An 18,003-nucleotide genomic window follows, 5' to 3' on the forward strand; every position below is an offset into this window, starting at 1 on the left:
CATCTCTGCTTCTTTACGCCTCTTGACCTCAGTCCTGGGACTGCCTCAAAGTAAACTGGCAATCCTCTAAACCTCCCAGGATGCTTTTTTCCATATACCAGGTCTGCCAGTTTTTTCTATTCATGTCTGTGATTGATTTATATCTAAATGCAGAACTTCTCATTTTCCTGCCATTGATCAGACCAGAGGTCCGACCTTAAGATGATGATGAATTTTGTTTTGATCGTCCATTATAGTGACTGTTAATGCTAGTGTTATTTAATGGAAATTTAATAAGCAAAGCTTCTCTGTCATAATCCAAGATGTTCAGTGGGACCGACACAAGGCATATCTAAATTAATGCAGCCTGCTTGTGGACAGTGATGGGTCAGGACACATAGGGCCATCGTGCAGTCAGCAGGGAACTGCCTGACTCGACCATGCAACTACCTTTCTTTGATGTGTTCAAAGTCCTTCCTGAAATCAAGATAAGCTGCATTTATTCGAAGTGCTGGAGCTTTGGGGTCCAACCCACTGTGTTATCCTTTAGGTGGATTGTCTCTTCATCCATAAAAGGGAGATACCCATCTATAAAATGGGAAAACTAGAGAAGAATGTATAAAACACTAAGCACTATACCTAGCACCTAGTGTCCAGTGTTGTTAGCAAGAAATTTTTTTTCCAGGAATCCATCAACCTGATAACAAAGATATGTGCAGTTTGCCATGACCTGCTCATCTCAAGACTACCAATTTCTTGTGTTTTCCTTTTTTTTTTTTTTTTCTTTTTAATTGTACCAGAGATTGAACCCAGGGGAGCTTAACCATTGAGCTACGTCTCCAGCCTTTCTTTTATTTTTTATTTTGAGACACAGGGTGTTGCTAAGCTGCTTAGGGCCTTGATAAGTTACTGAGGCTGGTTTTGAACTTTGAATCCTCCTGCCTCAGCCTCCCAAGTCTCCGGGATTATAGGTGTGTGCAGCTAATACTCTGTAATGTATTTTTTTCTCTTTTCTAAGTGCTTGAGACATTCCGTCAAAATTTCTCCAGACATTTTGTCAGGTATTGTTGGTGGGTTTCATGAGCTGTAGGACATAATTGTTAGGAATTCCCCTCCCTCTTTGGGATAGTCATTGTCTACCTGGCTTTGCTGCGCACCTGCAGACCCACACCATGAGAGACTTTCTAGGTTCCTGCCCCTGACTGCCCCAGCAGGGGCTCTGCACAGCTGCTGAGTGGTCGCCAGTTCCCTTTGTGTCTACAGTTTCCAGGGTCTTCATGCTTTCATGATAATCCACCCTCAGTTTTCAGCATTTTGTCAAAACCATTATGAGTTTTTCTTGCTCCTTCGTATGGTGGCTCCACCTTCCTCCCCTCCCCTGTCTCACACCAGCCATTGCTGGCCTCCTTCCTACATTTTCTTGCTGGAAGGAGAACTGGCCCTCTTTAGACTTCAGGCTACTTGGTTTTCCTACAACCTTAGCTCCATGATGGATTTTAAAATGTTAAGATTTTCATGATTATTTGACTTTTCCTTATTATTAGTTCAAGAATGATGCTCTTTATAGCTTTCTAAATAGAAGTCCAATTTTGAATATTTAAAAAACTACTGTCAATATATTTCATACTATGAGGTGTATTGAGTCAATAAATTCTACATGGTCTAGCCAAGGGAAGTTACCAGAACATTAGTTATTTCCTTGAATTCTTCTATTATTTTTAAATCAATCCTGGATACTGAATTTTATGTTCATTGCTTCCAAGTTACTTAAATTAATATGTATTTCACTAATAGGAATTAGATTAACATTAACTTTTAATAATGAAACTGATAACAGATTGAAAAAAGTTAGTTGAATGGTATAATCTGGAAAACTTTATTAAAAAGGATGAGTTTAAAACTTTTACTATTATGATTATCAGGGTATTGTGTAAAGCTTTAAAAATAAAAAAGGTTTTAAAAACTACCTAGAAATGTTACCAAATAAAAATTAATTTTTGATACCTTTCTTCCTGATTTTTCTTTGATTTTTTTTGCTTATACTATAAATTCTGTATAAGCATTTCCCTGTGTTATTAGGATATTATCAGATAATTAATGCCTATGCAATGTTCTGTCATGAATATACTATATCTGATTTTTCTCATATTGTTAAACAAATTGTTTCTGATGCTATGGTATATTTAAAGAACCTTGCATCTTATGTTATGTAAGCCTATTTTGTTAGTATAGTTTTTTTGAATTCTTTGTCTCCTTACAACATTGCATTAGATAGGATTTTTAAACTCTCCAGGGTTCGAATGGCACATGCTCATGCTGTTTGTGTGAGGGGCACTGTGGATGTACGTGGCCCACTTCCCTTTTGGGGCTGTTGCTTTTCTGCTGCTATCTGGTGTACACAGAAAACTTATCTGATTTCTAAGATTCCCCCATGGGGGATAGTCTCAGTAGGAGAAAAAGTGGGTAAAGGTTTCACAAGTTCTTATTCTTGGAAGACAGTGGAGTGAGAGATCAGGTTAGTCCAGGCCTTGATGGGGTGGCCCTTTAAGGCACCCTGTCTAGGGCAGATTTCCAGTTGCTGCAGTGTACTCTGGGATGGTTGGCTTCAGGAAGATGATTGTAGCTCCTTCACTCTCAAGAGGCGTCTCTATAAACCAGAACAGCATCTTAGCAATTCACATAGATGCTATTCCCATGTTGACAAGAAACAGCAGAGAGGATGGGACTTTGATGCTTCTGCCCATGTATCCAGGGACTACCAGTTGTGTTCTAGAAGCTAAAGAAAATAAAAATGTGAGTTTCTAACCTGGAAGAACTTTTGGAGTGATGCAAAAACTGCAGAGAAGTCAGTGTGCTATTTGTCTGATGAGAAATTCTACCCTCTTCTAGAAGAGGTGGGCAGAAGCAATGGCAGAGGCTCCTGGTATCCAGCCCTAGAGTTGCCCCACAGGCTCTGTTTTCCCTTTTCCAGCACTGATAACCCCCTTTCCCACAGGTTTCTGTCTCTCTCCACCTGCCCGCACTTACCTGCCAGTCCTTCGTCACCCGCTCCAAGGTTACTCCAACAAGCTGACTGCCAAACTCTTCCAACAGCACCTTCACCATACCTGAGGCTAGCTGTTGTCTACTGGCACGTTTCCATAAAGTTCTTTGAATATCCTAAGGGAAAGTTAGGAAAGTGGCTATTTTCTGGTTGTCATTTTTGTTCACTTTTTTTTTTTTTTTTTAAAGAAAAGTCCAACTAAGTCCCAGCATTTTACCTCAATAGCAGAAAATATTAGTTTGTAGCATGGTGTATTTTGTTGCTTAATTATTTTGGATAATCAACTGTATTTTACCTTCTGCAGGATTTCCTTTTCACTAATTAGTAAAACCTTTTAGGGCCTCCCAGTCTCACACTTAGCAACTATGCTCATCATAAAGTCAGTTCCCTTTCTGCAAGTTGTATGGAGTCATAGCAGGTGGCCCTAGGCTCTGAGGCCAGAGCACTTGGATTTGGTGCAGGCAATTTGCTGTCTTAGCAGATCTGCCAACCCTGGTCACTACACTCCTTCCTGGATATTTGCAAGCCAAGGCCCAGAGTTCTGTACTTAGGTAATGTGTTTGGACCTCAACTTTATTTCTGATAAGATGTTATATGCAACCTATTAGAGATTAAGAAGGGAGAGATTTGGAGCCAGAGATTTCTGCTGGACTATTTGAGAGTTCATTATAAAGGTTTCAGGGCCCATTCTAAGCTTGAGTATGTGTCATTGGAATAAAAAGTTGAAGGAATTCTTATTGATATGTACCTTAAGTGGCTAAAATTATTATTATTATTATTATTATTATTATTATTACTTATTTTTAGGTATCCAACATTCTAAAGTGCTGGTGAGCTTGTAAACAAAATGGCAAAACTTTATAGATCAAGTTATCTTACTAATTTCCATTTCAGTTTTAACAACCAGAATCCATTTATATAACATATATTTATTCTATCTTCATGAAAAATGAAACAGAATCAAGCATGTTTTTCTAACCCATTTAGTAATTTAAATCCTGAGGTTTGGAAATTGTTTTCTTTTTATGGTTGTTGAATTTTTAGAAGAGGAGTTAGGAATTTGAAGGTTTTTTGGAATACTTTTATTTCTCGTTAATGAGCAGCATATTTGACCTGCTAAGTCTTGTGTTTCCCTAAGTATAATAAAACATAAGAGAGTTCCAGTTTGTTTTGTAAAAGTATTGAGAAACTGTCTTTTATTCTTTTCCTGTACATCTGGTGGTAAAGATTTATTCAAAACCTAAGTACCCAGGTTCTGAACAGGCTGATTCCACACCCTCACTGTGGGTTAACCCAGAAAATAAAACAGCATCAAAACACTGTTAACACCATCCTGCTCTCCCTCCCTCTGACCAATCTCCCTGAAAGAGAGGTGATGTTGGAACCCAAAGTTATTTATGGACTATGGAGGCTCAGCCTCTGAACTAGGCTCAACCTGGCCACTGTTTCTTCCCTGGGTCAGCAGGCATCTCGGTTCCTCTGAAGATTCATGGTCTTTGTTTTATACTGATCAGGAACAGAGAGTGCAAAATGATAGCTGTGACAAAGTGCAGCTCAGTCATCCCCAGACTGTGCCAAATTGTGATGAAATGGCAATAGTTCAGCCCACAGCCATTTCTCTCTTCTCTGTACTCTACTTCATGAAGGGATTGTCTGATTCCTGTTACAGACTGAGATTTTTAACTGCATCTTTTAGAATAACAAAAAACATTTTCTTTTTTACAATGGGCAGACTTCAAATGGAATAATAGCATTCCTTCGAATGTAAATAAATTACAGGAAACAAAGCCCAAAGGCATAGCCTAGAGCCTCAGTATAATTTTTCCAGACTGAAGGAAGTGGGATTATTTGTGCAAACAAGAGCCCAAAGGCCTTTGCATGCCTCTGCAGTCCATGGAAATGTGAAAGTGCTGACTAGATCTGGCTCTGAGCCCCCTTGTCATTCATGCTCCAGGAAATGCCCCCTGGGAACTCTCTGCATTTGTCCTCAGCTACCTGACTGAGGGTCTCTAACTGGGGGGTCATCTCCTTGAAGTGGGGGCCTGGCTTTGTCTCCTTCACAGACTCTGACAGGGTGCCGGGCATCTGGAAGTTGCTCTTGATGTCGAAAGGGGAAGCAGAGAATCTTGGATTGGGAGGTAACTTAAATGGTGTTCGCTGCCATCGGTATCTGAATTCCTTCTACAACAGCCTTAGCAAGCACCAGGCAGAACCTTCAGGGATGGGAATTGGCTCCTTCCCCATAAGCCAGTTTGTCTGTGGACTCCTTGTTGCTTCTAGCCCTGTGTGCTTTGTCACTGCTATTTCCATAGCATCAGATGCTCCATGACAGTGAAAATCAGTTGTTATTGATTTGCTCTTGGGGCTGGACAGGCATTGGATCATCATTGCTAAACCCTCCATTACAACATCAAGGGGCACCTGGAACAGCTGAGAGTCGGACAGCTCAGATGGTTGGATGCTTTCTGACATGTTTGGGATGCTGTCAGTGCCAGGCCCTGCAGTGGTATACACTCTGGCTTCTGTGCATTCTCCTCCTGTTCTTCCTTTGTGATGCTTGCTCTTGAGATCTGTCCTTTCTGCTCTGATTTGCCTCTTCCTGGCAGATGTGGGCTGGGACTCTCAATAACTGCTTCTATTCAAATGTGTCCACATTAGGCACAAGTGGCACCTGGGTTGGGTTTTTAAGAGCTTTGGGGTGAACAGTGTGTTTGAACCTTGGAAGAATGGGTGTGTGGTCCCCATGGTGGCTGTTCTAAGTTTTGGAGTGTTCTGACAGCATTCCAGATACATGAGGGCATCAAATTAAGCAATTTCTGGATGAATGAGGGTGAATTCTCCTAAAGTGGTGTATTTTATTACCTCTAAGGCCGTGCAGTAGTGATAGTAAGGAATTTCTGAGGAGCCCCTGGATATATTTCGATGATTAGTTAGAATATGCTTGCAATTCGTACCAGGCGTTTCTACAAAATTAACATTCTGATGCTTTCTTCTTTCTAGTTCAACTATCTGATATGTTTGCTATTAATTTACATGGTAAAACTTCCTAAAGTACGCGAACATTAACTTAGACTCAGTTGAAGCCAAATTCATAGAAACCTAAAATTATGAATCATAAAAGTTTGGGAAGCTTTTAAAAATGAAACTAAGTGCCAAAAGAGCTCCAAGCAGACTTTGCAACAGAAGAGAGGATGACATGAATAGGCATGTTAAAACCAATGGGAAAGGAGGACTTGGCTGGAAAACAGTGGTTTCTTCATTAGAGAGCCTTGGAAGGGAGAGTGGTTTGGGGATTCTGCGTGCCTGGGACCATGTAGGTCAGGGCCCCGTGACCTCATGAATGCTTGGAAGGAACCTTTATGAGATGGGCATTGGGGGCCCCTGCTGAGACCAGCTAACAGGGTTGGTGGGGTTGGGCAGCAGCCAGGTTCTTTCCCAGGAAGGCATTTAGAAGGTTTAAACCACATAATAATAGTCCACCAACTGAGGAAGTCGCCAAGCTTGGACTTGCTAGGTTTTTTTTTATTTGCATGAAGAAATTTCTTCATCTCTAAGTATACAAAGCACAGTTGATTATACCATACCTCCCCCTCATTTGCCCTGCCTTGTAGCTGTTGAGAAAATACTCAGATTCACTCTATCCCCAGTCGGGAAGCAGAGGATCAATTGGGGAAGAGAGACAGAAACCCTGTAAAGCTTTCAGAGTCCTCCAAGGCTCTCGGTCCCCTCATGGTGAGGATGTGCCTGAGGATGGAAGCCCCTGGTGCTGCTGCCCTTGGTATGACTGTGGTGGGTTCTTGACTGGCCTGCAGACCCGAGATGGCAGCTGGGGGCTGAGGTCACTTGGTGCACGCATCATCAGCGTGATGGATTGGAAGGAGGAGCCTCAGGATGTGCTGGTTTGCCCTTCACACACAGTACTGACTAGCAGCTCCTTGTGCGGCAGATGAAGCAATGTCTCTGCTGCTCTGTAGCTTGTGTTCCTAGGGGCAGCAGGAGAAGGCCAGCAGGTGAACACACGTGAGCTAGGTGGCCCTCCCTGTCTGTGTCCCCAAGTTCCATGTGGTAAATCAACCACGATCAAAAATATTCCAAGACCATTTTTCAGTCCTGAACATCCAAGACTCTTTGTCATTATTCCTGAAATATTACAGTATAACAACTATTTGCATAGCAAGTACCTTGTATGAGGTTGTATTAGTAATTTAAAGTGGGCATAGAGGAGTGGGGGGAGTTTCCTCCACATCCAGCATGAATGAGGGAAGGGATAACTGTCAGGATGGTGCCAGTGATAAATCAATTAATTATTAACTAATCAATAAACACAAAAGAGCCAATACTCTTTTCAAATGGAAGGGGGTGTGGCGAATTGGGCCATACCAGATCTGGCCTCCAACAAGATGGAGAACTCAAACTTCACCTTTATTTATAGTCACACAGGTAAAGGGGCCTGGACTGGGAGGGGCTTCTGTGAGGGACAGGATGGGGTAGAGCTGGAGAAGCCTTTTGCTTAGGGAACTAGCATATCCTCAGATGGTGAGCTACTCCCATACAGGGCCACCTACTCCCTGGCAATCTGGAATAGTCTCTCATGACTGCCAGTTCCTGGAAGTCAGACCTCTGTATCCCATGGCTCAGACAAGTCTGATTCTGCTAGATATGGACAGCTCCCCACAGTGGAGGACATGCAAATACTAAGCTATTTTATCTAACTCCAGCACCCATGGACTGTGCTATCCATGGGGATTCTAGAACCAATCTCCTGTGAATACTGAGGATAACTGCATAGCAATTTCAGGTCATGATAAAGGATGTGAAGAGCCAGGTGTGAATGCCTATAATTCCAGTGATGCTAGAGGCTGAAGCAGGAGAATCACAAGTTCGAGACCAGCCTCAGGAACTTAGTAAAACATACTAGGGATATGACTCAATGGTTACATGACCCTGGGTTCAGTCCTTGGTATCCAAAAAGAAAAAAAAAAAAAAAAGTTAAACAGTGATTAAACAGTGATGTGGTATTAGTCAAGGGCTCTTCAGATGCAGTGTCATGGAGGCATTTTCCATGAGGGAATTTCTCAACTCTGAAGAATGAGAAAATGCAAGGCCTGGGGTAGGTAGGTGGTTCCAGGCAGAGAACAGCCAGCAAGAAGGCACTGAGTCATGAATAAACCATGGTTTGTGGAAAAACATACTCACCCAGTTGAAGAGCTAATGGTGGTAGCAAACTGAATAGGAGTAGAAGTGATCACAGAGGTCAGAGGGCATGCAGAGGCCAGGACCTAAAGACTACAAGAGCTGCTCAAGTTGCTGGCCATGATGGGATCTAGGGGTGGTGAGCAGGAGGGTGCAGTGGTCAGTCTGGCTGCAGTGTAGACTTTGGAGGCACAAGGCAGGGGCTGAGGTAGGAGACTAGTGACCCAGACTGAAAGGAAATTGTGTCATGTACTGCTGAGAGTTGAGATAAATAGGCTCAGAGAAGTGATGTCTGGAATTGGCAACAGGAAGGCCACCACAGATCTTGAAAAGGCTAAACTGTGGTGGAAGTCCTATCAGATAGGGATGGAGAGTTGATGTGAGGTTAGGAAGTGGAGCCAGGGGCCATAGTAACTCTTTAGGGAAGTTTTTCTATGAACAGTTTCCAGTCAGAACCAGGGCACTGACTGGAGAGAGAGATGGGATCAAGAAAAAGGTGGTTTCCTAGGTAAGATAGCAGAAAAAAAAGAAAAGGGGGTAGAGGTACTCATGACATGGGAGAAGTGACCCAAGGTGGGTGATGTTCTGTGCTGTTCCCTGTGGACTCCCTGCCCCCTCCCTGTAGTCTCCTTGTGTCTCTACCACTTTAACATGAGCAGATGCCTCCAGGACGCAGTGGCTCTTTCTTTTGCTGCAGAAAAAAATGAAGAAGATGGAGCTGATTGGCTCCATGGTGATGGAGGCTCGGGGGTGGGTGAGGAGGGGTCATTGAGTGATCGACCTGGTCATTAACTGGTGGATTCATTCAATGAGTGAACGTCTCCAAGTCCTCTCTGGGCCAAGTGCAGTTCTAGGCCTTGGAGACCCATGAAAATAAGCTTCCCTCTTTCCTTGAAGGCGTTCAGTGCCATGGGGGTTGGGGACGGGCACCAGAAGGCAAGCTGCTTGGGGGGAGTGTATAGCTCAATGTGGGCTAAATGTTTCTTACATGCCCATTTGAACCCACTTCTGGGAGGTGGTTGGTATGTGAGTTCAAGAAGGAAATTCTCAGAAGAAAGCAGGTTTAAGGGAAGGGGGATTGTGGGCAAGGGGTTGCAGCACCACAGGGGTAAGGGGCAGGGAACAAACCTGGAAATCCCAAGCCTGTTGCAGCCCTGGGGCAGAAGGTGCTAGAGTTAGGAGTTATTGCAACTTCTGTTGGAAGTTGTGGCACATTCTCTGGGTGAGTGACCTGTGGCCTCCCAAGGGCAAGTCCTACCTTAATGAAGGAGATCTCTGAGCTCTATGTGGTCCCTCACAACTGCTGAGTCCTGGGCTCAGAAGTGTGGGTTCCCAGGTGCCAGGCAACCTGCTCTGCCTTTTTAAAAATGGGTGATCTGGCTCAGGTTCCTGTTACCCAAGCTGGCTGTTGTGACCTAGGGCAAGTCATTTAATCTGCTATACCTGCTTCCTCACCAGAAAAATAAGAATTATGACGGTGTCTACCACACAGTGTTGTTGCTGGGATCAAACATGATAACAACTTGGCATGCACTGTCCCATTTGCTGGGAACCTGTGAGGTGTATGCTCTGTGGCCAAATGTCCCACATTCAAATTCTGGTTCTATTTCCTACTAGCCATGTGACCATGGACATAGTCCTTTGTGCCTCAAGGTTCCTGGTCTGCACAGTGGGGAGAATACTCATCTCTGCTTCCTGATGTATCTAATGAGGAACTAGTGAAGGAATCTGTGTAAGTGCTGAGAGGAACAACGAGGCCCTGGAGGAGATGGGTTAACTATGGTTAGGACAGTGCCCTCAGGTCCAAGGCCATGTGTGCAGCTGTCTGATGGTTTTGTTTTTTCTCCAGTTCCGCCTGGTGGTGAAGACGGCCCTGAAGCTGCTTCTGGTCTTTGTAGAGTACTCCGAGTCCAATGCACCTCTTCTCATTCAGGCTGTCTCTGCTGTTGACACCAAAAGAGGTGAGCAGTCCCTGCCCCTTACACCAAAGCAACAATGTCTGATGCAGGGACACTTCCACATCTCACAGTCTTGAAGCAGAATGAAGAATTGGCACCATTGCCTGTGTGGATATCTCACTGCAGGAAAATTTGTCGGGGGGTGGGGCACTTGTCTGTACACAGAGATCAGGGCTGGGGTATGCTGTCCCAATGAAGGCAAAGTGCAGGAACCTCCCCAGGATGGTCAGACCCCGCTTAACTTTACTCTCTCCCAGCTCCCACTGAAACTCAGAGAACCAGCCCCTTTGCCCCTCCCTCCTTCCCTCCCTCCACAGCAATTCCTTGATTCCAGCTCCTGGATGTTCCTTGAACCTTTTCCCCTCTTCCCCATGCCTCTCTTCACTCAGCCCACCTGGTATCCCTTGTCATTCTGAAATGCAGTTGAAAGACTTCTGAAATACAAATTTGATTACATTCCCCATTTAAAACCTGCCAGTGGTTTCCAGTGTCTGCTCCAAGAAGCCCTACCACACCCTTCACCTGACTTCCAGAACCACCTGCCACTCATTTAACACCATCCATTCCCACCTTATTTATGTGCTCTCAGAAACCCAACATGTTTTTCTCTGCTGCATTGTCACCATTGCCTGTCTCCTCACAGGGTGTCCCCTGCTCATGGGCAGGATCTCTGTTGCCAAGCTTGGTGTCCTAGATCCACCCCCCACCCCTGCCTCTGAGCCAACAGGTAGCCAAGAGCGAATTCTGGATCTAGATTAATGTGTGCCGTGCTAAGTTCCTATAATGGCATGAAGCCTGACACTAAAATGCTGGGAATTCTTTTATTTCATCTTGTTTGTTTTCCTCCTTAATGGAACCCAATGATGATTATCACCACCTTCACAAAGACTCAAATAAGGAAGAACACAATTATGATAACACTTTTTCCCTTTTCATGATTATAACAGTAATATTATCGTAAAAAAATTTGGAAAAACCAGTGTAAAGAAGACAGTGAATTTTATCTGATCTCAACAAAGATAATAGTCAACATGTTGATATATTTCCTTACAGTAATTGAGCACATGCAGGCTCCTGTACAAATCTTCTTAAATGTAACTGTCAGAAAGAAGCACAGGAACTAATATTACTCTCAGTTCAATTCAGTTGTGTCTGAGTCAACATTACTCAGAAACATTCCATAGGAAGTGAATGCAAATGCAAAGGAAGATAGCTTACTAGTTACTTTGAAAGGTAGGATATAAGTTAATGAAAGCCATCCAGGACTCTACATTGGGGTTTTTAAACCGTTCCCATGAACACACAGGCAGAGCAGATATCAGCCTCAGGCATGGTGGGTCCGTGCCAGGAGGCAGCTCCAGGTCTCAGTGTCGGGGTATGTGATAGAGAGGAAGCCTAGCACACTGGAAGAGGCTGTGAGTCTTAGAGGTGGGTCCCAGACCAGGGCAGGTTTCCCACCACCATAGCACCTTGCCACATGGTGCCAGGTAAGAAGAGCCTTGTGGCCAGAAGCAGATCCTGTGCTAGCCAAGAGTCCTTAATTAGGATGACTGATGGCTCAGAAACCAGGTCTGATTTTTCCAAGGCCATTAATTAGGTGGAAGGCCAGAGGTGGGTGTTTTGGAAGATAGTGAGGTGGCTCCTTCCAATCGTCCTTGGGGAAATTGTTCTCCATCCTCCAACTCTGGAGGTTACATTAGGACAATTAATGGGCTCTATCATCTCATCCTAGATTTCAGGTAACCTGTGGGCTCTTGCCATGGCAGACATGTTAGAAGGAGCATCTTTCTCATGACCTAGGGGTGGATCTTCAGCTTTGCTGAGCTGGGAGCTCAGAGTCTCTTTCCTTGGACTTCACGTTTCATAAAAGACCTGTTGTAAGGGGAGGAATGACCCTGAGATTAACCCAAGACTTTGCACCCCACATCCAAGACTCATCCACAGCCCCAGTCAGAAGCGCTCTGCTGTCCTGAGTCTCTCCAGCAAGACAACATGATGGCCATCTTTTATAGTTAGTAAAAATAGAAAAGCTAATGGATTGTTTTCTCAGCTTCATAGGGTTTTCTGCCTATTAAATTTCTTAAACTTTTGGCAACTGCTATCATCTGTCTGCTACTGCACTAGCAACTAAAAAAAAAAAAAAAAAAAAAAAACACTAATGGAAAAACTCAAATAGCTTATCACACGTGGTTCAATAGCATGTTTCTTTATGGACATGTGTGGTCTTGGCTGTGATTTTATAATACATACATATAACATCATCCTATTTTACTGCTAGTAAAATCGTTCCAGAATCCTATGATGGAATTAAACATATAAATATGTCATGGTTTTCTGCAGAGAGCAACATGACTTCCAGGTGTGTTTCCACCTAGGGTTTAGAGGCAACTCTCCAGTTCTCACACGGACCAGAGAGCAGCCCCAGGTGCCAGAGGTGACTGAGGGCAAACTGAGCATGTCCCTTTGTGCACACATTTACAAATGAGGCATAAATTTTACTGCTAAGAGTGACTTTAGACTTATTCCCTAGCAGAGTGAATGGCATTTTAAAGTATAGACAGTTGTCTTTCTTTGTTTTTAGTAGAAAAACTCAGATTTAAGGAATCAGCAAATAAAACCAACAAAATAAAGTACAGGTCCTCAAACAACATTAAGCAAATGTAGTTGTTCCAGAACAGATTCCTCTGATTGCTCTATAAACATCATGCATGGTTGCCCGTGGTTTAACCAGAAGGTTCATTCTGCAGTGTAACCAGTTTGCTCTGTGGTCCAGAGTGGAACACTTAAAGAACGGGGGTAAAACCTGAGGGAGTCAAATTCCGCATAAGTAGTAATTATTATTTATGAATGAGTGAAAATTTATAGTGCCCCATTTGACCCAGGCAATTGTACTTCTGTTCAAGAACTGGATTAAAAAGGTTGATTCATGTTAGTATCTGGGCATGCTTGGTATTGCACCTGTCTTCTCAGTCCCCTAGATAATCTTCTCTTTTGTTTGCACCTTCAAGCCACTTTCCCTTTCTGGACAGGCCTGGCCCGGCAGGAAGAAAGGCAGTGAAGCTCATGGCAGCTCTTGAGGTGACTTTACTTTGTCATTTGACCATATCAGAGACTCCCTTTCTTTGAGATCTGCCCTGCGGTGATTGACAGGGAACTGCTCCTTGGGCAGGGGACCTCTCCTCTGTCTGCCTGCCTGTCTCACAGAGGATGGGGCAAGGGACCAGACAGGGTAACTCATTTCAAAATTTGTCATAAATCTTGGTTCACATTAATTTGGTTCAGCATAGCTTTTGAAGAAGTTCTGTTTTTCATTTGAATGTAAAGTGATGAGATATGACATAATTCTTAAACATGTGTGTCACACATGATTAATGGGGGGGGAAAAAAGTCCAGCCATCATTTCAGGCGATCTGTCTGTTTCTGCTCGAGAACATATTGGCGGGTAAAGGGTGTTCAAAGCCTGGTGAGATCCTGACAGAGCTCCAATTCCAGCTCCGCTGTTCTTTAGAGAAGTATCTCTGGGGCGTGCATCCATCATGGGGAAAGGCATGGAGCATGCCGGGAGAATCTTCCGTTTGAGTGTTAGACCACCTCATGTGTGAAGTGTGTGCTGCTCAGTGTCTTATTTTGCTTTAGTTTTACCAGAGGAGAGTGAGAGAAAAGTCTTGAGCCATTTCTCTGTGCTTACTTACTTATTCTGGGTTAAGAGAGAGGCCCTGAGGTTTGGTGACATGAGAGGGCTGACCTGGGAGCCTATGTAGAAGGCTGTGTAACCGTGGGTGTCACCACCAACCACCACCATTGTAATTCTAGTCACCAATGTTCGAGTGCCTCTTAAGTAACAGATAGGACCCTCTGTATTTTCTCATGTACTCAGTTATTTAGCAAGTATGCAAGTATTGGCCATGTGCATGCAGACATCAATAAACAACAGGCTTATAGAGCTTGTACTCCAGCATTTAAGTTGGGGAGGTAGGCAGTGGAGTCCGAGACAGTCGATAACAATAATTATTGACTTCTAATGTACCCATCAGTGCTTTATCTCAGCAACACCTTGAAGAAATCCTGTAAGGTAGATGCTTCCAGATGAGTCTTCTGAACTGACCTTCATTCCACTGCTTTGGGACCCGGTTTCTGTCTTATGGAAAGGGGTGGGGTCAAAGGGTTTCTCATTCAGATACAAAAATGCCCCCAATACACACAGTGGGGAAGATGGGAGGATGAGCTGGACCACTTGGTACTGATGGGGCAGCTCCTAACAGTCCCAAGTACTGGTGCTTAACATGGGTCTAGTCTGTACCCCACCAAAGCTGTTTGTGTTAAACCAAATGTTTCCTCCCCTTCACCTTCATCCTAAATGGTCCCAAAACCATCAAAGGAGAGTGAACATTTATCCCAGCAGTATGTAAATATATGCACGTTTCCAGACTTAAAATCCTTCATGATTATAAGGGAATCGAATATCATAGCTGAATATTCAGTTAGAGTAAGCCAGTGTTTGTTCTAATCATAATGGATTAGATGTTGCACGCAGGTTCGTTCATCTGTGTGAGAGACAGGGCTGTAGTCTGGCTACTTCCTGCCAGGGCTGCAGGCCTCTGCATCTTGGCTTTTTTTCTTTGAGTCCTGTTGGCTCTTTAGCTTCAAAGTAAGCAACCTGGAAGTGGGTCCACTAGTACTACTAGAAATTCTTGGTTTCAGTGTTTTCTCCCCTATACCGTGTTCCTTTTAACCACAAGTGGGTAACTCTCAAGTACAGATGTTTTATGCTGAGGTTTGGTACTGTGTGTGAATGGTAAACACAAGCAGAGGCACCCAGAGCTCTTAACTGCACCTGGATGGTGAGACCACGAGTCTACTGACTGTGACGGTTGAGCCATGACAGTTGACCATCTTGAGGGCTGAAATGGTTACTTTGCTGGGGTTTAAAGAACAATTAGACTGTGGTGTAGACTTCAAAGAAGTTCAATGATAAATATCAGCCAGGCTAATTTGGCTGTCAGCAGGGAATGGAGCATGCCTTTGCGCTCACAGTTAGAAAGGTCATGGAAGACTGAATGGCTTGACAAGACTGGGTATCACTTCTTGGGAGAACCAGAAGATCTCTCCATGAAACTGAATCTGTGTCTTTAATCCTCTGCTCCTATTTCCTTATTGTGTGCATCTGCCCTCTCGTTCTTTTCAAATTACTCTAGCTTTATCCACTTCATGCAGAGATCTTTATTACTGTTCAGCATTTTATTGAACACATATTATATGCCAGCCACTGTGCTGAGAGCACAGAGATGAACAAGACAGATATTTCTCTGCCCTGGAGGAACTCTCGTGTTAAGGTCATTGTCAGCTTGGACACAAAGCATCAAAGGATAATTAATTGGAAACTATTTAGGTTATTTCCAATGTCCCTTTGAAGCATTTATATAGAAAGCAGAAAAGAACTTAATATTCCAAACCACCAAGCCAAAGGAAAGACAATGCTTACTTTGCTTCAAACATTGCTCTCAGGCTTGGGAAGCCATGTCAGGGGGTGCTTCCCTCTTTGCAACATTGCCTTGTGGGTTCTGAACATGAAACATTTTTTTCTGCCTCTTCTGAACCTGGGGAGAGCTGCTCATGAGGCTTCCCCTACAGAGGTCACTCAGGAGCCACCTCTTATCCTAAGCTCTCTGCAGGCATTCCTCACTGCAAGATGCCTCCCTCACTAAGTGACATGATGAGCTAATGCCTCTGCCACTCCTCAGTTGTTCTGTGCCCATATTTGTTCTTATGCCTCATAGCTCAATTAGATGGTGAACCTGTCGTGGGCAGCCACCCATTAGACTTTCTACTTGGTGATGCCAGGGGACTAGAGGCAGCATTCTTCTGTTCTTAAGATGCTTGTTGGACAGGTGTGTCACTGTTATTGCTTGTAGTCACTGCTGGAGTGAACAAAGATCTTCCATATCCCTTCCTCTGTGTGCCAGGGGACATTCAGACACATAGGAAGAGGTTTCCCACCCTGAGTGAAGTGTATGGCTCAAAAGTTTGCACATGAAAAGAGTTTTAAAAACTACAAATTGGGTATACATGGAAGTTTTCAAGCAGGTAGGCATCCTGATGCTGGTGTGCATATAATACTTAGATTAAGAGGATGAAGTTGGTGTGGTACAATGTTGCCTGCTAGGAGATATTCTGAATTCCAAGTATGCTCAGGTCAACTCTAAGGATATGATCATACATATGGATTTGGCAGCTGAAAGACACTGCCATGGTGTGGGGAATAGTCCTTGCATATGCTATGAAGTGAACTGGATAAGTATTATCAAATTATTGTTTCTAATGATTTTTGCTTCACTCATAGGCATTAAGCCCTGGTCAAATATCATGGAAATCCTGGAGGAAAAAGATGGAGTTGACACGGAGCTGCTGGTTTATGCAATGACTTTAGTGAACAAGGTTGGTCGATGTGTGTTGTGGGTTGAATTGTCCACCCAAGAAGATCTGTTGAAGTCCTAACCTCTGTACCAGTAAATGTGACCTTATTTGGAATTAGGGTCTTAGCAGATGTAATGCAGTGAAGATGGGGTTGTTAGGGTGGATTCTAATCTGGTGTGGTTGGTGTCTTTATAAGAAGAGAAGAGAGACATGGGAAAGATGATGTGAACACACGCATGCAATAAAGCAGTCATGTGAAGACAGATCAGAAAGACATGTATATGAGCCCAGAAGTGCTGAGAAAGGCCAGCAAACATCCAGGTTGGGTCAAAGAGGGAGTTTTACATTGAGCCTTCAAAGAGGATGCATGGCACTGCTAATGCCTTAATATCAGACTTGCAAGTTCCTGTTACAAGTCACCTAGTTCATGGTACCTTGTTTCAGTAATCCAGGGATGCTAATATGTATAAACCTAAAATTTTTCCTTTAAGGGCCACACTATGTAGACCCCCATCACAGCAGCTGGAACCACAGCTGCAGTGTGTTTCTTCGCAGGAGGAAACCTTTCACGCCATGCGTTTTGTGTGTGTGTGTGTGTGTATGTATGTATGTGTATGCATGTACCATGAGGGTCGGTGTGTATCTGTATGCTTTTGTGCTTTGGTGTTCTCTAGTAAAACCAGAAAGTTGACAGCAGAAATTCTGTGATTGTTTTTCCTATAAAGATATACCCTAAAATAAAACTTCCTTAATATCAGCAATTTTACTCTAAAGAAATAGTTCACAAGACAGGAAAAAATGAGGCCTCTTGTTCCATGGAGTATTATGTTTGGATTCTTGGGCTGAGTTGAGGATTCCTGGGAGTAGATCCCATCCTCCTTATGTGACAGTGACCATACCTTTGTGCTCCTGTTCCCCCCTCTGGTCACTGACTACTTGTAGGGCAGTAGCCATCCTTAGATCTCATCCAGAGATGCTGCTTTGAGGCAGGGGGACCTGTGATGACTGGATTTGGGACTAGAGCTGCTCCTTTGAATTGTCACACCCTGGACTCCAGGCATCATGTCAACCACCCTGTGAACTTTCCTCATATGCTCCAGGCTGTTGAGTGTGAGTCTCCCACCTGTAGTGATAACGAGGGCTTCAGAAAGATCCAGGGTCCCTTCCTGGCATATAACTGGAGAGATGTTTCTCCTGATGGACTGAAGATGCATTTGTAGAACAGCATAATTATAAGGAGCAACTTCTCCCACTGAATAGTAAAACGTGCCCACTCTAAGGCTTAAAAGAGTGTAGTCTGCTCTTTCCTCAGCATTAAGGCATTAAGGGGACTGTGCAGAGGAACCTGAAACAGCCTCCAGTGTTCAGAACAACCTGCCACACTATTGGGGACAGGGTAACCTCCTTCATGATTGG

The 18,003-nt window shown here is 43.7% G+C and overlaps 1 protein-coding gene across 1 annotated transcript in view; it reads left to right on the plus strand.

The window, feature by feature from the left end:
- Positions 1–18,003, plus strand: part of Fhod3 (formin homology 2 domain containing 3) — a 472,090-nt gene that overhangs the window by 281,240 nt on the left and 172,847 nt on the right. Inside the window, 2 exon segments of the mRNA XM_047526634.1 lie at positions 10,065–10,176; positions 16,514–16,608. Of these exon segments, the coding sequence (XP_047382590.1) occupies positions 10,065–10,176; positions 16,514–16,608 (207 nt within the window).

Source organism: Sciurus carolinensis, chromosome 15 (genome assembly GCF_902686445.1).
Source record: "Sciurus carolinensis chromosome 15, mSciCar1.2, whole genome shotgun sequence".
Classification (NCBI taxonomy): Eukaryota; Metazoa; Chordata; class Mammalia; order Rodentia; family Sciuridae; genus Sciurus; species Sciurus carolinensis.